The sequence below is a fragment of the Tachypleus tridentatus genome, chromosome 2, assembly GCF_004210375.1.
Source record: "Tachypleus tridentatus isolate NWPU-2018 chromosome 2, ASM421037v1, whole genome shotgun sequence".
Lineage (NCBI taxonomy): Eukaryota > Metazoa > Arthropoda > Merostomata > Xiphosura > Limulidae > Tachypleus > Tachypleus tridentatus.
Genome location: NC_134826.1, coordinates 105,754,482 through 105,779,274, shown reverse-complemented (window position 1 = coordinate 105,779,274; position 24,793 = coordinate 105,754,482). Strand labels below are relative to the sequence as shown.

The 24,793-nt window shown below is 33.9% G+C and overlaps 1 protein-coding gene across 1 annotated transcript in view; it reads left to right on the top strand.

Moving 5' to 3' along the window:
- Nucleotides 1–14,745: 14,745 nt before the first annotated feature.
- The window catches only part of LOC143244773 (uncharacterized), a 40,590-nt gene continuing 30,542 nt past the window's right edge, over nt 14,746–24,793 (top strand). Inside the window, exons 1-2 of the mRNA XM_076490068.1 lie at nt 14,746–15,123; nt 24,588–24,653. Coding sequence (XP_076346183.1) covers nt 15,072–15,123; nt 24,588–24,653 — 118 coding nt within the window. The 5' untranslated portion in view covers nt 14,746–15,071. The remainder of the gene's footprint in view (nt 15,124–24,587; nt 24,654–24,793) is intronic.

Genomic DNA, 24,793 nt, shown 5'->3' with positions numbered 1-24,793 from the left:
CTCCCTCATTTTCATGGAGGAGTAATGTACACATCCTACATGGCTAGATAAAGTGATTATTTTTCAAATGAAATATTCTAATAGCCCTTTCATCTGAGTTTTTAAACTGTAATCACAACCAACATAAAAACTGCTGATGCCCTAGACATTACCCCTGCTTATACTAGCCTTCATAATGTGTGATAACCAAACAGCTATCGTCCAATACTCCAATATGTTGTATCTTTTTACTATTACTTTTCTACATTTCTACAATAGTCCAACGTGGCCAAGTGGCTAGGGGCGCTCTACTCCTAATTTGAAGGTCAAGCGTTCGAATCACCGTCACACCAAAAATGCTTGTCCTTTCAACTGTGGGGACGTTATAATGTAACTGTCAATCCTACTATTCGTTCGTAAAAGAATATTCCAACAGTTGACAGTGTGTGGTGATGACTAGCTGGTTCCCCTCTAGTCTTTCGCTGTTAAATTAGAGATGGCTAACGCAAATAGCCCTCGTGTAGCTTTGCGCGAAATTCAAAAAATAAACACTTCTACAACTTTTAAATAGCACAATTTGGAAAATCAGGATTAGTCTTATTTACTCTTTTACCGTTACTGAATAGTACAGTTTGGAAAACAAAAGTTCTTTGTTATATCCTTCTAGTGTTACTAGATAGTATAGCTTGGAAAGCTAGAGCTACTGTCGTTGTACCACTCTACTCTGGTTGATATATCATTCTACCGTTGCTGAGTACCAACTTGATAGGCTATAGATAGCCTTATTTCAATCTTCTACTCTTACGGTAGATTCAAAAATTTTAAGCTTCATTAAATAGGGTCCAATACAGAATTTGACTGAAACACTGAGTTCTATTCAATGAAAGGTTGAAAGGTTTTTAAAGATTATAATTTTTGTTCCTCTATGCAATAACTAACTTCCTTTCCATGTGCATGCATTTTCTAATAAAATGTATCTAAAATTATAACAAAACGAACATTTTTTACCTAACACAGAAATGTGTTGATTTTTTTCAACTAATTTGAGAATATTTTCGTATTTTATTTATTTATAGTTTAATCACACAGAAATAAATAAACAAAATAAATTATTTTTCGCAATACAATAAAGAGAAATTTAATTGAGTCTTCTTTATAACTTAATTTTGTTTCTTAAAATGTGTTTTCTTTGTTTGTTTTGTCAATTTTCACGTATTTCTACTCGAGGTTGTCTAGTCATTGAATAGAGAGAACGCAACCAGTGAGCAGCACCCAAATGACTACCTTTTACTAAAGAACAGTAATGTTGACTGTACCATTATAATACCTTCTAGGACTGAAAGAGTGAGTACTTTCAATATGGAGATTCGAATCCGTGATCTGCAGGTTGCGTATTTCCAAAGAAAAACGTCAAAAATGATGTTCAATAAACAAGTCTAGAGATAACAGTACAGTGATAAATTTATTTAATACTTCTTTGGTATATGTTTGAAATTGTTATTAGAATAAATTTATAAATTAGTTTTCATGTAACATGTTATGCCATGTCAAAGCCATAAATTGTGTCTAAAAGTTTTACCCTTTTTAAAGGAATTTACTAATACATATACAAATTATCATCTTCCACATTAAGGGCTACCAGAAAATCTTATTATATTATGTTACTTTCAATTTTAAAATTGTATTTATTATATTTCAAGAATCACCATATTATATTGAAAATTACTATTCTAAACTCCAATCACAATAGTAATTATAATCAGAAAAAATAGATAAATACCGAGTAGAAAGCAATTAGAAATTTGTTTGTTTTTGAATTTCGCGCAAAGCTACTCAATGGCTTTCTGCGCTAGCCGTCTCTAATTTAGCAGTGTAAGACTAAAAGGCACCTAGTCATCACCACCCATCGTCAACTTTTGGGCTACTCTTTTACCAACGAATAGTGGGATTGACCATCACATTATAACGTCCTTACGGCTGAACGGGCGAGCATGTTTTGTGCGACGGGGATTCGAACCCGCGATCCTCAGATTATGAGTCGAACGCCTTAACCCACCTGACCATGCCGGGCCAGAAGCAATTACAAATTTGGTTCTCTTTCAGAAGATCTCAGAAGGAAATGGCCTATCGGCTAAACTTCGTTATCCATATTCAAACTTGAAGTTAACTCTTTAGCAGATTTCAGTGGAGAAAATGTTTCAAATGACTTCTGTTACCATTTTTGAAGCTTGAAGTTAGTTTTTCAGTAAATCTTAATAATATATTATGTGTTGTCTAATCTATATTACTCGTATTCTTCCTATATTAACTACTTAGTGAATACTAGTACAGGTATATGCTTATAAACAATGAAGGTATGCCATGAATCTATGCATCAAATTCTGTATAGATTTGACAAATAGTCTCCGCATTAGGTTTAAAATTTCTGACAACAATCCCTACATTTTGTCATATATATACAAGTTAATCAAATAATCTTTGTATTATGTTATATATATTTTTACCAAACAGATGTTGCTCTAGGTTTCACATCACGATATAATACAATCTCTTTCCTGATTTAATGCTTCAAGCACTATGTGCTGTCACAACTCACCACGCGCATCTCGTTATAATCGTGACTAGGTTCCATTGCCTTACGATTAAAAGTGATTACTTCATAGAAAGAATAATATCTAGAAACAGAGTTAATATGTGTGATACATTAATACTCTCATCTTGTTAAATATTCATCTGAACGCACATTATTCTTAAAAAATTCTATTTCAAACACACGAACTTGAAATACTAATCACAGGAAATACACGCTCCAGTGGCGTCCTAGCGTTAAATAACTCTCATCAGCACTTGAAAATTTTAACTTATTTAAAGATATCTTGCATTCATCGTAGAAAGTAGAAAGTATAAACATATGCATCATAGAAAGCGAAAAATAATGCTTAAATCAAATTTCAGTACCTTAAAAAAACAAGTTCTATTTTTCATACTTTTAAAATCTTTCATGCCAATATTTATAAGACGTTATTTTATTATTTTTATACTTATGATGTAACAATTATTTATTGCTATGTTTCTTTAGTTTCTAATCTTCAACATCAACAGTGTGTCAATCCAAGTAAATTATTATGTTGCTATAGGTTATTAAGTAACCAGTTTGTTGTCATGTTTCATATTCCAAACATTTGTATTACGACCTAGACCTGTCGCACAGGTACTTTGGTTAAAGCCAAACAGCATTTTCACTCTCTCAAATACAGGTTAAAGTAAGAATAATAAGAAGAAAGACCCCTAAAGTTGTTTTGGCAACAGTTCATGAGGCGGAGTCAGTCGTTTTGAACGGGCTTGCAGAGATCAAAGCTAAATAAGTTATCTGCTGTGTTTACTACTACGAACACCGAAAATTAAAATTCCACAAGTTAATAAACCTGTTAAAAAATTAAAAGTGTTTTAACTGGGACCTGGTCTGTCCTTTCGAATTTTTAAGCTTGCACTCTTTAGCCCTGTTATTTTAAGAATAAAGCATAAAGAAATCAAAGCCCTTTATCCTATCGATATCAGTGCTGACGTGGCCTTGTGGTTAGGACGTTTCAAGTTGCAGTATCGAGAAATAGCAGCTAACTTGGTTTTCTCCTTAAAATCTGTTTTCTACCACTCTATCTTCAAAATCAATGCCATTATGAAACAGCAACATTTTATTAATCATTATCAATAAATGATTGATAATTTCATTTTCTGTTTCTGAACAGTTTTTTACTACATTCACGTAAAAATGCCCTTCGTTAACACTTATCAATAAATAACAACTGATGTTATTTTATGTTTCTAACATTTTATTCATGGAAAGTATATCATTATATAATCTTACATTTTTACTTATCAGTATCAACAAATAACGGGTGATGTGGTTTTCTTACATTGCATTAAAGGGATCAGTGCCATTTTTGGCTAGATGGTTAGGACGCTTGGCTCGCAATCTGAGGGTCGCGAGTTCGAATCTCCGTCCCACAAAATATGCTCGTTCTTTCAGCCGTTGGGGTGTTATAACGTTACGGTCAATCCCACCATTCGTTGGTAAAAGAGTAACCCAAGAGTTGGCAGTTGGTAGTGATGATTAGTTGCCTTTCACTGCTAAATGAGGGACGGCTGATGTAGATAGCCCTAGTATAGCTTTGTGAGAAATTCAAAAACAAACAGTGCCATCATATAAAGATAGCACTACTTACTACTGTCTGTTGTAATTATTTTGCATGATGTGGATGCATCTTCACCGAAATTGGTATAGAGGTTCATTAGGTTCATGCGGGGGTAGAAACAGATTTTTAGTTTTGCGATTCTTATGGAAGTTTTTGGCTTTTTATCACTACTTAGGCAACTGTTGATAGACCTTCACTAAATATAGTATAAGGCTTTTTCGGTCTATGCAAAGATACATGCAAGTTTGAGATTTCACATTTTGTGTTTTGCAGTTTTTAAGGGCATTTAAAAAAAATTATCTAAGGGAAGCAGCTATTCATGCTCTACAATAATCTTTCATTAATCATGAATTTACACAGCTACCGAATGGTACTAGCAAGTAACAAATAGTATGGATTTCTGTTTATAATTTATTTTCCAATGCTGTATTCATCGAAAATAGTGTAGTTGCAATTTATCACTAATTACTATAATCAGCTAATATATTTTTGTTTTTATAATCAGTTTTGTAACACTAACACTATTCGGAGGTGGAATATTATTATGTAATACAAAGTTTAACTAATTAGTTTTGATAGATTGGTTTGGCTTGTTTTGCATTTTGCGCAGAGCTACACGAGGGCTGTTTGCGCTAGCCGTCCATAATTTAACAGTGAAAGACTAGAGGGAAGGCAGTTAGTCATCACCACCCACCGCCAACTCTTGGGCTATTCTTTTAACAACGAATAGTGGGATTGACCGTCATATTATAACGTCCCTACGGCTGAAAGGGCAAGCATGTTTGGTGTGACGAAGATTCGAACTCGCAACCCTCAGATTACGAGTCGAGTGCCTTAACCACTTGGTCATGCCGAGCTGTTTTGATAAATAACAATAGATGTTTTTTTATTTTTCTTATAATCTGTTTTCTTACCCTGTACTCACGGAAATATAGTGTTACGCAATTGAAACATGTTAGTAATCAGTATCAACAGATAATAGCTAATATTATTTTCTCTTTATAATGTGTTTTCACGGAAGGAGTACCGTAATATAACTGTCTCATTTTTCTAATCATAACCGACATGTATCATCTGATGAGAATGTCTTATTATAATATGTTTTCTAGCAGTTTATTATTGAAAAGAGTGACATTGTGTTGTTACAAAATTTTATAAATCAGTATGAACAAACAATAGCTAATGTGGTTGTCTGCTTATAATTATCATATTCACGGAAACAATATAATTTTCTAATTTCAAAATCTTATTAATTTTTACCAACAAATAATGTTGTTTTAAGTTTATAATATGTTTGTAACACTCTATTCATGGAAGAAATGTGATTAGGTATTTGCAAAAGTTAACTAATCAGTATCAATCCACTATGATTTCATCCCAACTTGTCACTAGAACGTGCTACAGCAGCTGGTTTATGACCGTGGTTAACAGTTTTCTAGCTCAGTTCTGCCTAACAGTCTCAATGGGATTACAATCTGGATTATGTTCTGGCTATTTCAATACTATAATATCCTTTTGATCGAACTAACACTGTACAACATGCGCAATGTGGGCAGTGGCAATGTCATCCTAGAACATTAAAGTTTTTGCCAAACTTTGCAGTAGCATGTAGTAGAAATACCTTCTCATGTGATGCCTAAAGGAAGCGCCACTGACGTCTCCATGGTAGATACGAAGAACTGATTTTCCACCATAATGAACACCTATCCAAATATGTACTGCACTACTTCCGGTGTGCTCTCTGTGTGAACGACAATTTTCCTTCATCTGTTCTTCAGGCAAGCGACGAATACGAGTCCTACCATCAACTTTAATAAGTCGAAAATAGGACTCATCTGAAATGATGACATGTCACCAGTATCCTAATTTTACGTTGGCATACTTTCTTGTAGCAGTGAATTCTGATTAATATCGATTTAAAGATAGCCTTCCTCCCAAAGTAATTTTCCTTGGTCGCTCCCCTATTCACTGTTCTTCTGGATGCATGTTGAATTCGAATCCCCCTAACACTAAACATGCTCGTCCTTTCAACCGTAGGGACGTTATAATGTACGGCCAATCCCAATATTTGTTAATAAAAGAGTAGCCCAAAGTTGGCGGTGGGTGGTGATGACTAGCTGCATTTCCTCTAGTCTCATACTGCTAAATTAGAGACAGTTAACACAGATAGCTTCTCGTGTAGCTTTGCACGAAATTCAAATATGAACAAACAAATCTTTCTATCTTGATGTGTTAACTTGATTAAAATATGGTCAACACAGGCAGTAGTTTTTCGGTGGCTACCAGTAAACCTTCTTACAACAACATATCCATACCAGAATAACAACTCGTACATTTATATCAATCATATGCTACTTTTTCTGTTGTCAAAAGACAACATATGCTAGTTCAATTACTTTAGAACAACGTAAATAAGGCAACTTATTCATCTCTATTTATGTTGTTACAAAACAATCTGTTAAATTAATTTCAAAATCACCAGTATGACTCTTACCACAGTTGTATACAGAGTTTGAAACAATTCTCGACTATTCAGGCTCAGTTAATTTATAATGCTCTTTAACAAGATAAATCATTCTTCTTTAGCACTGTTTCTATAAAACAAACTGAAACTCTCTTTAGAAATTCATCCTTTAACACATTTCATCACAGTGTGTTGAAATTGTTTTATCTCTGCAGTGCCTCAAAATAGACAGTGTTAGTTGCTTTCCCATATTGTACCAAGATAAAAAGGTTGCTTCCATCTCCAACCCTGAAACAACCAGCATAAAGTTGGTCATAAGAAAAGCATGGCTTTGCAAGTTGAGACCAACAACCTTGATGATTGCCCCCACACTTTGTTGATGCTTATAGCAAAGATGAGTCGAACTAGAAACTGGAGCTGTTTGAAGTGAAATGGCAAGTCAGATGGGATAACTGGAAAGCGTGGAAAGAAGATATCCTGTCCTGTAGCACGATCAGTCATAACGTGGCATCAGCTTCTTGACAGTCAAATGTGTTTCATCCCAGAGTGTTTGTTGGTCCAGATTCCTGATCTTCGTATTGTTTGGTGGCACAACTGGTGGTTTCATAAAATTGAGGAATTCTATTGGGTAATCGATAGCTTCAACGGTGTCTGGAACAGTGTCAATTGATTGTACTGTTGCACTTAGTCAGTCAACTGAGAAAGAAGCTCTCTGTTTGTGATATTTACTGCATCATTCTTTCATGTTAAAATGAGTTTTTTTTTTTTTTTTCAGAGAGCCACTTGTGATCATGAAAATGGTGAGCTGCATTTGGAAATATTTCTTTCATCTCAAAATATGTTGTTTGGGAGTGTTTGGCCCTATACTCTATTGAATTTTATTCATATTTGGTAAAATATGTCACATTTTCCCAAGTTTTTGCTAAATTTAGCAGATTTTTTTTTACCATTTTGTTCTTTTTTAACAATATTTCACGAAAAACATTCCCGTATTTGGGAATTACAAAACTGTGATACTTTTCAGTTGACCCTTAAGAAGCAAACAAAATGGTACCATTTCTCTAGTCACTAAAAAAGTAAGGCGCTTAATACCATGCTTCCTACTAATAAGTCTTCTCTTCCTTATCCAACGTAATTATCAATGGATTACCTTCTAACTTTTCTCCATGGAACTCTGCCAATTTTATCCACAAATACAAGTCTCAAGCCCAAGTAACATCTGAACGCACGCATCGACTTTCCAAGAAAGGTATAATCATCCAGCCCAAGACATATTAAGGCCTATGTTATCTATGCCAATCATGGCTTTCAACTACAGCCGTTACCTGCAAATCCTCTAAAAGTAATATCAACCTCTAACAATCTTTCTGAGAAAAGTCCGTCACTACAAAGAAAATTCACCAAGCACTCGATATTTCCGCCAACTCAATCATCCATGCAGATCACCATACCACATATAAGAAAACAGGATTACCCTCACTGATTTTGTAACCACATCTCAACTAACAGCAGTCTTCATTCTTACATATGACTGCTCTCTTGAATTCCATCACTTTACTGCATAAAAACACTACCAAAAGCATCATTCACCCCTAACCTAACCAGTACACCCCCAAATTTCCTCCTCGCTTCTCCCTAACAACACCCGCTGCCTACCAGAATACAGAAAACCAAGGCTTGAAACAACTAACAATTAAGAACCAACAAACCCATGCGATCCTAAAACTTGGCAAAAGGATAATTTAACCCAAACATCAACAACAAGAAAGAAGAATGGGACCCAGACCCAGCTACCACCTACATCCAAGTACAATAAGCAACCATTGAAACATTTCAGCAAATAAGTAACCTGTCTGATCTAGCTCCAATCTAGGCCCGGCATGGCCAAGCTTGTTAAGGCGTTCGAATCCCGGTCGCACCAAACATGCTCGCCCTTTCAGCCGTGGAAGCGTTATAATGTAACGGTCAATCCCACTATTCGTTGGTAAAAGAGTAGCCCAAGAGTTGGCTGTGGGTGGTGATGACTAGCTGCCTTCCCTCTAGTCTTAAACTACTAAATTAGAAACGACTAGCGCAGATAGCCCTCAAGTAGCTTTGTGCGAAATTCAAAACAAACAAACAAGCTTCAATCTCCACTCAAGCCAGAACCCCCTTCAGCCCCTCCTCTTGAAACTCACCTAATGCTTTGGCCCGGCATGGTCAGGTGGTTAAGGCACTCAAATCGTGATCCAAGGGTAGCAGGTTTGAATCGTAGCGTGTCGACATTATAATATGACGGTCATCCTACTATTCGTGGTTAAAAGAGTAGCCCAAGAGTTGACAGTGGGTGGTGATGACTAGCTGCCTTCCCTCTAGTCCTACACTGCTAAATTAGGGACGGCTAGCGCAGATAGCCCTCGTGTAGCTTTGCGAGAAATTCAAACTAAAACATCTAACCTACAGCCCAATCTAATGATACCTGAGGTACATATTTCTTCTATTTCATTATTAATCAAATGGAATAAACCACTATAAATGAAACATAAGAAACACTTCCAAAAATGATTCGAGTTAATAAGATTGTAGAAAGTCTCTTTATTTAGAAATTCTACACCAACTGGAAATTAGGCGTTTTAATCCCTCATATTACCCCTCTCTTACAGCTTAAAATTTACGTTTGACCAAACCCTAATATTTTATCATTGATATATATCTACGTAAGAACCATAGACTTTTCAAGTATGAAACATACAGAACTTTATGAACTTCAAGTGAGAATAAAAAACGATTTTATCTATGATTTATTACAAATTACTTGCATATATTCTACGTTTGAAGGTATTAAGAACACAATCTCTAAAGTTCTTGTTAAAATATTTATTGTTTTTTGCTTCTTATGATAAAAGATATAGTCCACAAGAAAAACAGTTCTTTCACATTTAATAAATACATCACGTTTGCTATTTATCATTTCAGAATATACTTTACGACCAGGGGAGTAAATTTTTTACACCCGATGGGGGGGATGATTTTTGCAACCACTTATGTGGACTGTTCAATTTACCTGAAAGCGGTAAACATGCAGTCACAGAGTAATCTTGTTGCCACTATACTTGCATGTATACTTAAGCCTACTGACTGATACTTACGAACTATCGCTTAGATCGGAAAGCTTAGAAGCACGCCTATATTAAAGATGTACATTTCGGCAACTGAAAAAGCCTACATCTAAGCCTAATTATGTAATTCAATTGGTAAGAACACGAGAATCACAAGAACATACACACAATTTGTGGGCCTGTGATGCAATAAAACAATTCAACAGACCAAACTGTAGGGGGATGATTGTATGCACCATACCCCCCACCTAAAATGAAGGAGGGGATGTATACCCCCATCCCCCCCCAGGATCTACGTCCCTGTTTACGACAACAATGTAAAATTCCAGACATAACAAGCATACTGAGACGTTCATTAATAAAACTTCAAGACATCCTTATACACTATAAACATGTTAACTTATGCAATACTAAATTCGCTTTCATTTAACTTGTGTATATTATGTTCATATTGCTACTTCAGTTGGAGTTTAGTTTTTATTTGTATAACATTATGTGAAACGAAACACCGAATGTATCACAAGGCATTAGAACAATGCTACAATAACACAAACATTTACATACGTCGACTGCATTAACAAAGTTAGTCTTACTAAGGAAAATATATAAATTTTAGAATTTCAAGTAATATATTTATGTGGAAGTTTATTGGAAATATAAAGATAAGAAACTCTTCATCAATAAAGATTATATTTGCAATCATAGTTATCTCTTTCCTAGGATGTGATAATGAAGAAAAGGACCTTTAAATTTCATTCACTTAAAATAAATTTTTTTCAGAAGATAAATATCCCTCGTCTTCACTATCTTCGGATTTGTTTTGTTTCGAATAGATGGAAGGCAGCTAGTCATCACCACTCACCGCCAACTCTTGGGCTACTCTTTTAACAACGAATAGTGAGACTGACCGTCACATTATAACGCCCCACAGCTGAAAGGGCGAAAATGTTTGGTGCGGCCGTAATTCGAACCCACAACCCTCAGATTACGAGTCGAACGCCTTAACCCACTAGGCCACGCCGGGCCTCAACTATCGTCAGACTAAATCTGCATTTGAAATACATTATATCTATTCTATATTACTTCAATGTACTGACATTTTGGGAGTACCTAAATGTTCCATCAAATGACTGTGTTGATAAAACAGAAGGAACGTTCACCAAAATATATAAAATATAAGTATATGTATATACTCTAGAATAAGGGAATTCTGCAAGAAGTTGTACTAAAGGGTAAAACTCTGTGAGCAACGCCTTGATACTTGTTCATTGGTCACATGCATATCAGTAACAATTACTTGAGAAACAATCAGTTATCCATCATGTAATGAAAACAAGAACTAATGTATTTCGTCTGATATATAGCAACACTGACTGTAATTGTAAAAATTAGATTCTTCGCATATAGATATTGTGATAAATATTGTGATGTTAATCACTTTATCATTCGAACAATAAGTACCATGATAATATACTTGTAAATCCTGGAATCTTAAGACAAAGATATGATCTACAAAAAAAGGCATATCTATCCACTTTCAGCCGTGTCTGACTAACGTTACAGAAGTTACAATGATGTAATGCACATGGATTCATATTATTGTATATAATTGCATAAAACTAGCCTTTACAAAGTGGCTTGTCTTGTCTATGTCCTAGTGAACTATTATTTTTGTAACATACAATCGCATTTTGGATATATTACGTTACATATGTACATATATTCAACTACTATTTGCAAATAAATTCTTAATTTACAGTTATTTTTTAAATATAGAAGACAATGATATCCTCTACTTACAATCTTTGCACTCGTTTACTGTTTGCCATAATTTACTAAGCCATGTATATCAAATTTTGCACATGAAGAATGTAAAATCTAATGATTATTTTAGGTTTTATATATATACAATGAAATATAAAATCCACAAATTAGTAAATCAATACCACAGAATTCCACTATAATTTACCAGGCTTAGTAAAAAAAAAAATCGAGGTTCATAATGTCTTACCTTACCTTTATTCTCTACCACGAAAAGAGTTTTCCACGTAGACACTTTACAGAGGCTGAGAAAAGCAAAAGGGGAACATTTTTAGCTTTTGATTGGTTATGGGCAGCGTAGATCTAGGTAAGCACGTATTTCAAAAATGAAAGAGGTGGGCTGGGTTACCTTAGGTGACTCACTAAATGAAATATCTCAACAAATAGAAAAGACAGGAGGTTTTTATTTTATATTATAACTTGTCAATATCGCTAATTTGAGTTTTAATTCATAAAATAACTAGTGATTTTCTATTTGAACATCATGAACATTTATTTTAAACCAATGCTGCAATAAACATACAACGTGAGATACAAAAATCGATATTTGGGTGTGTTTTTTAATATTTACTTTTAAACTAAGAAATTAACTAATGTATAATACTAATATTTTATTTATAATTACAGGTTGACATCAAAATTATTGACATAATTTCATAAAATAGTAGTTTAATAACATTTGAATGTAAGTCTACAAATGTGATGACATGTCCTTTGAACCTTGACCATAAGAAAACCCGTAGTGAGAGGGTTAATGTAATAATATGTTTTTTTTACTACTGTGTATGAGTAACGTTTAACATATGAACACTAACACCCTTTTATCATGATATACGTTACTAACAAGAATAAGATTTCATGAAATTAGATGTAGAAGTGAAAACTATAGAACTAAAGAATTGGTGAAGTATTTTATATATAAAGTTATGACTAACTGTAAAAGTATGTAAGGTAAATTACTGGATATAACATATGGATATAAAATAATGCGTAATATTTGTGATAAAACTAACATATGTAACAGTGTTATAATAGTTACCTTGTTATAATAATCATTTTACTTATAACAGCGAAACAGCAGACGTATTAAAATCGTATGGTACTATAGAAACATTTTCTTTAGTTACATCATCCACCTAAAGTAACTTAAAAATAACGCCATCTGCCTAGTAATAACATCCGCCTATACAAACATTATCCTTAAATTAATAATACCATTCACCTTTGTAAAGCAAACAGAGTACATCCAGTAACACCATCCACCTCTAGCATCTGAGTGAGACCTTATAATAATAATAACGCTATCCACTCATAAAAGCACTATTAGCCATTGTAAAACATATGTAGTACAATTAAATATATAAATGAAAACTATAAACATAAGTTGAAGCAAGTTCAAATCTGTTTCCAGTCCTACTGAAGTATAGTAACACCATCTTCCTTTGTGATACACAAAACTTTATGTATTCTTATATAATCCTGTGCATTTTAATGAATAATTGTTGAATCGGCTTGTGTGCAGAGAATATTAGAGTTGAAATTTATAAGCTTCTTCTTATTAATCATAATAATCTTCCTTTTTAGAACAATATTTACATTGTCATTTTTTCTATAGAATCTGACAAGCGAATCAGGTAATGAAAATCCCAAATCACAAAGTTGCGAGACAAACCTAAATCTTGAAAATAGGAAGCCAAATTATACAGACACTGTTGATTTGATACCTCATTTAATATATTTTTTGCAACACTAAAACTATTAGTAATGATAAAAGTTGAGTTTATGGGTTTGGTATCTCTTTCCAATGGTAACCTGACCAACCTAGTATGATAAACCTAACTACAAAACATTTGTTTGTCCTGTAAATACCAATTTCACTTTATCCATTTATTAGCCGTTTTTACAAAAACGCTCTGAACACTGTAAGAGTCTCGGAGTCAGTCAGCCGTCTTGAGTACAGTAGATAGACTAACAAGAAGTGTGAAAACTTACTCGGTTCAATGACACGTTTATAAAAGACTGCTTCCTTTCTAAGAGTTTTATTTTCCATGACAATTGTTTTACTAAGTTGTTTTCTTTATCATCCATTTCACTGCTATCACAACTGTTCGTTAATAACGTGAAATTACATATTCATTTACTCATCTTTCTAGTAATAGCATGCAAATTGTACTTACCTCTTTTGATAAGCCGTGAACCCTTAACAGTTTATCTTCTTATACTGTGTTATTCAAACCAATTCGTCTTGTTAAACTGTGCTGCCAAAAACAATTCCTTACTGTTAAGTTATATTTATAAAATAAATTCTTCTTGTGTCAACTGTGCAATAGAAATCAGGTCATTTTGTTAAATGGTTAAACCAGAATCACTTCCCCCTGGCGAAATGATCTACCTAAATCAGACCTTGTGTACCAACTGTACTGTCGAAATCAGATCTGGTTTTGTTAAACTGTGTTGTCAAAATCATTTTATTGTGTTCATGTGTGCTGCCAAAATCAGTTCCTATTAAACTGTGTTATCATATTCAGGTCCTCTCGTTCAACTGTGCTCCTCTAATGAGTTATTTTTTAAAACTATGGTACTATAACCAGTTCTTTTTGTACAATTGCGGTCAACTGTTCTACTACAATAAGTTTTTTTTTTGCTCAACTATACAACTTCAACCACTCTCTCTTGTTCAACTGTACTTGTATAATCGCTTTCTTTTTTCATATTATATTTCTATAATCATTTTCTCTTGTAAAACGGAATGCTTAAAATAATCTTTTCTTTTTCAATTGAACTTATAGAATAAGGTTAGAAGTATTTTTATACAAACTTAAAGGTACGACTGATTTCTAGATTCCTGTCTTTCATGAAATTAAAGAAATAACATTTTTTTAGATTTTAGAACCAGACTGTTTTTCATCTGAAATTGGAAGGCAATTTAAAATATTAATATTAATAATAATAATAATAAAACAAAAGTAGTTTTAGAGTAATAAATAGGTTCTTACGAGTTACTGGTACACATAATTGTATTTAGTTTAAATTAGGTTGAGTGTGATTGTAGCGAGCACCAACGATGCAAAGGAGAAAGAGAGAACTCCACCGATTATAACTTTATTCTTGGCCGAGCACTTTAATTAGGGCACTGCATGCACAGGTGATCGCCACCAGGTGGTGGTTCTGTTGTACCATTCAACCGGAAGGATGCTCTCCTGGCATTGTGAAAGTAATGTGTGTTTGTGCGTGCTTCGGTGTACTTAGCTAGCAGTCAGCCTACCACGTTCTTGTTTCGCTCCGCTGATCCAAAGGCTACTCTCACTTTTTGGTAACTAACGAAAAATACCCACATTTTTTAGCTTCTACATTTGAAGATCGGTCACCGTCAGAGCGTGTGTTATTCCAAGGAACACCACGTAGTGACTTCACCTAGTTAGCTATTGACTATCGTGGGCCCAAAATTGTCTGAAGTCGGTTTGTAACTGTTTACACTAAGATTTTATCCAGATTTAAACACCAATTTCGTAAAACATGATTGTTAAATGTTTGATGGTTCTCTGTGTTTTGGCAGCAGTTCGTGCAGGTAAGTCAAGCCAGATTTAACTCGTTGAGTGTAACATCAAGTAAAACTGAAAGAAATTAAAAGTAATCACTCTTTGTTTCAATTAGTTTTTTTTAACCGTCTGGAAGCTACGTGTAAGTACTCGGAAGGTCAAAGGGTTTTATACAGAAGCCTACCATCAAAAGTATATCAATAATATCCCATTCAGTACAATCTAGTCATATATTATTGTATCTTAACAATAGTTGTTTGTGTTTTACTTTGGTAGCAGTGGAAAAGAATCAGAAATCTTCCACATGTTATTGTTATATATCATTTAGCAAAATCGACAAAAATATTGTTCACACGAATTATATTACTGAACGTGTTAGGTCTTTTTATTCTTTATGTATGCTAGCCTGTAACAATCATCTCAGCATATAGCTAATGTAATTAAATATTAATACTATTAGGGAGGCACCTAAAAAAATATATTAAGATGATTAGACACATAACACACTTGAAAAACACCTGTAAGAGTTTATCTACGGTGGCTGTATAGAAAAATTTGTAATACACCTATAATCATTTGATTACAGCTACTGCGTAACGAACAAACCTGTAAGATATTAACAACAGCGACTGAATAGGGGAAGACTTGTAATATACCTCTAAGAGTTAATTGCAGTGACTGTATAGTGAACAAACTTGTAAGACACCTGTAAAAGTTTAACTATGTGAATATATTTAGTTAACAAACTTGGTAGGTACCTTTGAAAGTTTAATTATAGTGATTGTATATTCAACAAATTTAAAAAGACATGTAAAAGTTTAATTATTGTGAATGTATAGTCAAAAAACTAAGAAACACTTGTAAGAGTTTAATTATGGTTAGAGTAAAGTGAACAAACTTGAAAAATAACTTCAAGAGTGTAATTATGCTAACAATAAAATTGGAAAACACCTGTAAAAATGTAATTATTATGACTGTATAGTCAAGAAACTTGTATGAAATCTCGAAGTGACTATAGTGGCTCCCCAGTCAACAAACTTTCAAAACATTTGTGAGGGCGACTAAAGTACCTATAAGTTCACCAGGAACATTAGAAATACTTATATAAACTGATTATGGGCCTAAATATAAAATAAATTTTAAAACAATAAATAAAAAGTTACTTTAGTAATCGTTGTTTTTGGAAGGCTACTGAATATTTTAATTTTCTAATCTATGATAATGTAGCCGAATTAAAGTCGGAGCGTTTCACATTTCAGTTAATTAAATTATAGGACCTAAAAGCTTGTACAATCGTAGCAACTACAGTTGTCTTCAACAAAACGAAACAATCGATTTATTATATATTTTGTTAAGATATCGTGTGCAAAACTGCTGCCATGTTTTGATGAAATGATCTCTGGTTATTTAATGCATTTTTATACATTGACATTCAAACGTTTATCAAAATTTTTGTTTATTAGGAAAATAGGCCAATTATTAATGCAACAAAACTTTCAGCCAAGTTCATAGTAATGCGTATCAAAAATAATCATTAGCATGTGCGTGATATACTGGTAAGCAGGTTTGTTTCTTAGTGTGACATACTTTACGTAACGTGTAACATTTGACTCTTTCTAGAATATCAGTCATTCAAACTGTGATTTATGCCATACAAACTTCTCTTCAAGTTCAACTTAATTTCATTTGAAGCGTCCGGAGGGTAAGGCTAAACCTGCAGAACTCGTTTCAGCATCATATTGCACAATGTTTTGACCGTTTTCTGTTATTATCTTGAAATATATATATATACTGATGGCCAAAATCTTAAGGCCAATGAACATAGAGAAAAAATATGCATTTTGTGTTGTTAGACTCAACCACTTATTTGAGTAGAGTTTCGAAAGATGAATGTAAGAAAAGGGAAAATAAAAATAAAAACCTTTTTTTAGCATTTAATAGGGAAAATGTGAACACTATGAAATTAGCTTAAATACTAACTGGTCAAAACTTTAAGACCATGCCAAAAAGAAGTCCTAAACAGGGTAGGAAATGCCCAGCAAGAGGTCTCAGTAGTAAATTGCACGGCCGTCATTGCGAATAACTTTAAAAATTCGTTTTGGCATGGTCGATATAAGCGTTTGCGGAAGGCTGGCTGGAATGTTATTCCAAGTGGTGAAGACGGTTTCACGAAGATCATGCACTGTTTGGAATTGACGTCCATTTCTATAGACTTCCCTTGCCATCCACCCCCAAACATCCTCAGTGGGGTAGGGTTCGGGCGAACAAGCTGGATGGTCCAAAAGAATCACGTTATTCACCACGAAAAATTCCTTTGTCCAGCAGGCATTGTGGATTGCAGTGTTGTCCTGCTAAAGGATCCAGTCATTTTTACAGAAGTGAGGGCCTTTATCGAATAAGGATACTCTCTCCAACATTCCAATGTAGCCAACCACTGTTTGACGCCCCTGTATAACCTGAAGCTCCATTGTTTCATGGAAGGAGAAAGCACCCCAGATCATGATGGAACCTCCTTTACTGTGTTGTGTAGAAAATGTCTCCTGTGGGATATCCTTATCGTGACAGTAACGCTGGACCATTCAGGTTAATTTTTTTTTCTCATCAAAGAACAAAACTTTCGTCCACTTTTCTACGTCCCATGTTTGGTGCTTCTCAGCAAAGTTTAACCGAGCTGTTTCGTGGTGTGAAAGGAGGCGTGGCCTTTGAAGACGTTTAGGGTTTTTAAAGCCTTTTTCTCGTAGATGCCGTCTTATTGTTCTTGAGCTGCATTCTGCGTCCATAAGGGCCTTAATCTGATTCGATGATCGGCTAGTGTCTTGTCGGACAACACGTCGAATCCTCCTGCTTAACGCCGGCGAAATTTTCTTGGGCCGACCGCTTGAAATTCTCGTTCCGTATCCCTCAGGGTCTTTTAAGAAATTTGCAAGAGCAGTTTTACTACACTCAATCTCACCAGCGATGGCACGTTGAGAGAGACCTTGATTGTGCAGCTCAACAATTCTGTCACGTTCAAATTTGTCAACTTTTTAGCCTTTGCCATGTTTTTACCCAATGTAACACAGGAGATGTCAGTGGAAGATGTTGACAACGCTAATGCCTGAACACAAATGACTAAATTTCGTTAAGTGTTTACCGATTAACGCTTCGTTTCAATCTGGTCTTAAACTTTTGACCAGCTAGTATTTAGGCTAATTTCATTGTGTTTACATTTTCTCTATTAATGCTAAACAAGTTTTTTTTTTTCCTTTTGTTATCTTCATCTTTTGAAGCTCTACTCAAATAAGTGGTTGAGTCTAACAACGCAAAATGCTTATTTTTTCTTTACGTTCAATGGCCTTAAGATTTTGGCCAGCAGTGTATATACATTTCTTTATCTTTCTTTCGCCATTCTTTAGAACTGCTCGTAGAATATCGAGTGTATGTGTGTATGTGCTATTTTTTGTAAAAACTGTTTTGCAGGTTTTTAGAAAGTCATTTCTTTGTAGTCCTCTGTCATCTCATCATTACAATTTCTTCCCTTTTTAGTTTAAGGTTTTTTTCTTTGAAACATTTATTAAATGTTCATTTGTTTATGTGCAAAGCTACACAATTGGATATCTGTGCTGTACCAATAGACGAAATTGAACTCTGGGTTTCAGCGTTATAAGTTTCAGACCTTAACATCGAGTCACTGAGAAAACGCGTTTTCAGACTTTTCTATATCATTGAAATATTACACCCAGTAATTCATAATGATCAAATAGGCGAGTGTTAGGTGTTACAAGATTATGTGCACTTAAGAACTAAAAATAGATACATTTTGGTCATGCAGTAGATCTCTGGACTTTAGAACTGGTAGCTGGTACGGTAGAAATTACTGATCGTAAAACCAACAAATAAGACAGAACCAACTAAAACAAATTATTCACAAGTTTATCATATCATAATAAGAATAATTTTACAGTGACAATATTTACACATATTTGAAGCAATATTGTCACAGTCACAAAAAATACTAAAAAAATTAACTGATCTGGTCAGAATCAAGAGTTTCTTAATACAATACGTCTTAAAAAGTCCAACTTCATCATAAAATACAAGTGCATCTTTTTTTTAAACCGTCACACACAATTCCAAGCTGTTTAAAAGCTCAAGCGTGGTGACTTTCGACAGTCGGTTAAGCTTCTGCAGAAGCTACTAACTTCATTCCACCCTTAGCGACATTTATATATTGTCATAGAACTCTAGAAACTTCTAGACTGTAAAAGCTTCACCAAGTGAATGCCATCATATACTCTCTTAAAATTTCAATTCGAGTAAGTTTGTTACTTTCCAATATGCATTCCAGAAAGTTTCGGCACTTATAATAGATTTCTAGGCCTAGGTTGCGAGCATTTCAGAATATTCAATATGTTTTATGTATTTCAGGAATATATGATAAGAATCAATCATATTAATTATACTAAGAATTCTCACCAAGTTTATTTGACTTTTCAATTTTGACCAGGTACTTGTTCGATATTTAAAACAGTACGATTTACGTCTAACAGGCCCGACATGGCCAAGCGCGTTAAGGCGTGCGACTCGTAATCTGAGGGTCGCGGGTTCGCATCCCCGTCGCGCCAAACATGCTCGCCCTTTCAGCCGTGGGGGCGTTATAATGTGACGGTCAATCCCACTATTCGTTGGTAAAAGAGTAGCCCAAGAGTTGGCGGTGGGTGGTGATGACTAGCTGCCTTCCTTCTAGTCTTACACTGCTAAATTAAGGACGGCTAGCACAGATAGCCCTCGAGTAGCTTTGTGCGAAATTCAAAAACAAACAAACAAACAAATTACGTCTAACAATCATAGTATTATTATTTATTATTACCAGTACTTCTTAACAGTAGTCGAGTTTGATTATTTTCGATACTATATAAAATATTCCCTACGCTTTGCGCTGTGGGTTTCTTATAAATGCTAATCAAACCCTCAGCGAAGATGGAAGATGATAGAATACTGCTGACTGGCTACCTTTCTTCTGGTCAGTAGTTCAAAATGATCACTGGTAATAAATATCCTTCGAAACTTTACAGTAAATGCAAAATGTAATTACAGAACTAAAATTGTATCAAAAATACATTATGCATACGTAATAATATAAATGCCATTGATAAATGAAGTAGTTATATTTTTCAGTTTCGCGCAAAGCTACTCGAAGTCTATCTACGCTAGTCGCTTCGTTATTTTGAAGTGATAGAGTAGAGGGAAGGCAGCTAGCTAGTCAATATCACCACCGCCAACTCTTAGTTTATTTCTTACCAATGAATAGTGGGATTAACCGGGGTTTATAACGACCTCAAGGTTGAAAGTGCGAGCATGTTCAATGATGAAATTCGAACCCGGGACCTAAATATTGCTACTCGAGTGCTCTAACCACAAGGCCAATACACTATAAAACTAAGAATCTAATGATTAGAAAACATGAAATCACCATTTGGATACGATACTTTAGGTCTTACTCTCAATAATACCCCTCAAAGTTCAGTAAGTTAAAAATACAGATTTACTCCAATAGTTAAAAAAAAAACTTTATACATGTAACTGTAAGTAAAAACATCCAAAACCTCTCACCCTAAGATAACGAAAATCGCTATTACTTACTTAACATGACCTACACTTCTAACACATTGTTTCATATACAACGAGAATAAACTTTTTTCAAAGGAAGTTTAGTATAAATAAATCAGGGCTCAGAATGGCCAGGTGGTTAGGGCACTCAAATCGTAATTTAAGGGCCACGGGTTCGAATCACACCAAACACGTTTGCCCTTTCAGCCGTGGGGTCTCTATTATGTGACGGTCATCTTATTATTCGTTAGTAAAAGAGTAGCACAAGAATTTGAAGTGGGTGGTGGTGACTAGCTGCCTTCCCTCTAGTCTTACAGTGACTAGTGCAGATAGCCCTCGTGTAGCTTTGCGCGAAATTCAAACAAAATGAATCATAAGCATGTCTACATCAAATGTGACAGTAAATATTACATGAATGTTATAATAGCACTCTTTACAGACTTTTGTATTGTGGCTTTGTTTAAACAAAACAAGTATAATTATAATAAAATATTTTTGTCTCTTGTGTCCAGAGCAGTTATGTTTGTCTAATGTTACAAGAGTTACTTCTACTTCGAAAAGGAATTTAAGAAACTTAAAATTACAAGGTTTCATAAATGTATACTAAAACACAAAAAGGAGCTTGCACTTATCACGAAATACGGAGAGAGAGATATTGTGAAGTTAGTTGCGTATCGTTTTTTTTCGTGTGTATATTAACAAATCGTTTCATTGCACAAGTGTCATGAAGTCTGTTAACCCTAAAACTGGAACTTGAAATATGTCGCACACACCATCCGGAATGATAACATCAGTATGAAGGTCATGAATGTTTCTATAAAAAAGTTCACCTAATAATTTTCCACTATTGCTAATATGTGAATATATAATACTATAAAAATAAAAAGCTGATAAAATGGCATCTCCAGATGGAACCACGATACTTAAGCTATGATATTTGTCTCCATAAATATCTGAACGTTATCGTGTTGTATGAGTCCTAAAAGAAAGGTAAAAAAGAAAAAAAAACTATTATTATTATATTTAATTCTACTAATTAACACTGATGTCCTCTTATGTATTTTACGGAGAGAAGCTACTGCTTTCATTCAATTTTGGCAGTTTTTTACACTTAGTGTTGTAATAACCAAAAATATAAACTTACTAAATAGTATGCTATATGTCGATCTCACGGTCACGTTATGTAAAATAAGGGATAGTTTAATAAATGATAGCAAAGAATGTTTCATTTTCCTTCTTAAATTACTCTTACATTGATCACAATAGTTTAAAACCGACTATTTTAAACTTATTTTACAGAAAATTGCAATTTATAAATAAATAAATAAAAACTCAGAATAAGTAACACAATCTGTTATAACTACGTTCCCCGCTTGTGCAGCGGTAAGTCTACGGATTTACAACGCTAAAATCAGGGGTTCAATTCCCCTCGGTGAGCTCAGCAGAGAGCCCGATGTGGCTTTGCCATAAGAAAAACACACAAACGTAATCAAATTAATAACGTAAGTTAACCTAAGGCACAGACACTTTGTTATACATTATAAAGCGTAATAATATATCCTAAAAGAACTAAGTTAGTTAAACTTACGTTAATTAATCTCCTAAAGTTCTAGATAAATAAATAATAAAAATCGTTAGTGCAAATACTGGTCGGCCAAAAACCGAGAATCTATACCATCCGTCATTTAACAAGTGTTACAGCGTCATCTAGTGACAATTTGTGTTTCAAACAGTATATTTTAGTTTTTCTCTTTTAATCGGATAGTAAGTTTCAATATGCTAATAATTTGAATGTTTTATACACAAATTTATTCTTTTATCATGATAGAATTTGAAAAGTGCCAATAGTTTAGACAGGTAAGAAAGAACTTTTATTTTTTAAAATTTACAATACAACAGCAGCTACAGAACAATAACGCTATTCCTGTATCCTGCAACTTTTGACATTTGCCGGAGGTGATTTTTACGACGTCTCAGACTGGTCATTCACCTTGCAACCTGCATTACCTGCTTGTCAGGTACCATAGACGACTTTTCAAGGTTATAATTTTTTTCAGCAAGAATCTCCTTCTCTAAGAAGCGCGAACAAATAAATGAACTGTTTTATATTCAAACTTTCCAGCATATTACTTATACTTGTTAGTTGTACGTGTTACTTATACATATTACGTATAAATGTTACTTATACATATTTCTTATACAGGATGCATTATTTACACCTATGTTTTGTATTATGCAAACCACATAAAACGTTTGTTAAACTGCAGCAAAATCAATTTTAATTCTCATTATAAGAAACAGTGCCGTAAATAGATAGCGAAGATCGTACTGTGAAAAAACATTGGTTTTATTCAGATTTCAATCGGTACTATAAAGTCGAAGAAAAAGCATACCCATGTGTTTGGAAATCAAGGATGGGATATTGTACATTAAATTCTACATAGTATGTAACCTGTAATCTTTACTACAGGGGTGACATTAAAAGAATGATATTAGAGAAATAGTAGTAAGTAGGAACTAAATATTTGTTAATACTATGACAGTGATGACCAATGATATTGTTATAGAAATAATTGTATTCTACACTCTGTACTAAAAACGGAATATGAAAATAATACAGTTATGCACCATATTTTAGATGTGGAAGTAATGCTTACAGGATGATTTCTCCATCTCATTGTAAAGAAATATTATATTATAACAGCAGAAATAATGTTACGTGAGTGAAAAAGTGAAGGATGCTTCATTGTAATTTACACACTTGTACAAAAGTGTTGTTTCACTAGCTCTATGGGAACAGTACTGTGGATAGTAATAAAGTAATTCTGTTTGATTTACATCGTGATGATATCACTGTATGTTAAAACATGAAGTAATAGTGTTGTTGGTTTACATCAGGGAAATATTTCTGAACGATTAATAACGAAGCCATGATGTTATTGGGATAACATTATTATGATAATACTGTGTGGTAAATAATGAAGTAATTGCTTCGTTTCATTTACGACAATACTAATATATATTTAATAATGAAGTAATGGTGTTGTTGGTTCATATCATGATAATTTCCTCGAAAAGGTGTCGAAGGCCACATGGAGGGATTATCTGTATTAATCATTCGCTCTAGTATGCAGCAAATTTGTTGTCTATCAGCCTGTCAGTAGACACTAAAATGGCGTAACATAAGAGAGGCATGACGTAGTTTTTTTGCCGTGACGTCAGTGAAACGTGCGAATGCCATGACCAACGAGAATAATTATGCACTCTGTAGGCTACAACATAGCATTATATACGAACTTCAAATGCATGAAATAAAAATACTTGTTACACTTAATTTTATCTTTACCTTGAAACAGAACTCTTTTGGGAACCATGCAGAAAGAAGTACATCTATTACTACTATATATTTAATAATGAGGTAATGGTGTTTTTGACTTTCGTTATGATAATATTACTGTATATTTAATAAGAAAACGTCATGGGCGTTGTTTGGTAATTATCATAATAATATCATGGTATAGGCGATTCCTTTGGAGGGGGCTGTAGTGTGAATGTTGGAGAGTTGATATTATTTAAGTTTTGTTTCACGTAGGAAGGTGTAATATAAAACTGTACTTAATTAAATAACTCTTACCTTATAAATTTGTGGTTTACTACAGTAGAGTAAAATCTGTTTAAATTACGTATGGTTATTTTAACATTTCAACATCCCTCTTTGTACTGAACATAATTAAAGTTGTGCTGATATCCTTTAGACAGAAGCGACATTCATATCAATAGTATATACTAAACACATTAATCATTTACGTTTTTTACTTTAACGTATAGCAAATGATGAAATATTTACTTGTTTTACGAAGTTTTTAGATGTGTAAAACTGATGCACTTTGTTCCCGTAATTCAGTTCCAAATAATCCCCATTTCAACTTCTTGCACGGAGCCAGAGGCCGAATATCATCGAGTCTTCCAGGTAAGATATTGTGTTTTGTGGATTTTATGAATTTAAATAGCAGCTAGAAAGGTTTTAATCTCCTCCACTAACAGAACGACGTGCACACAAGAAGTTTTTACGCATAAATGATAATATTTTTTCATACAAACATACACTTC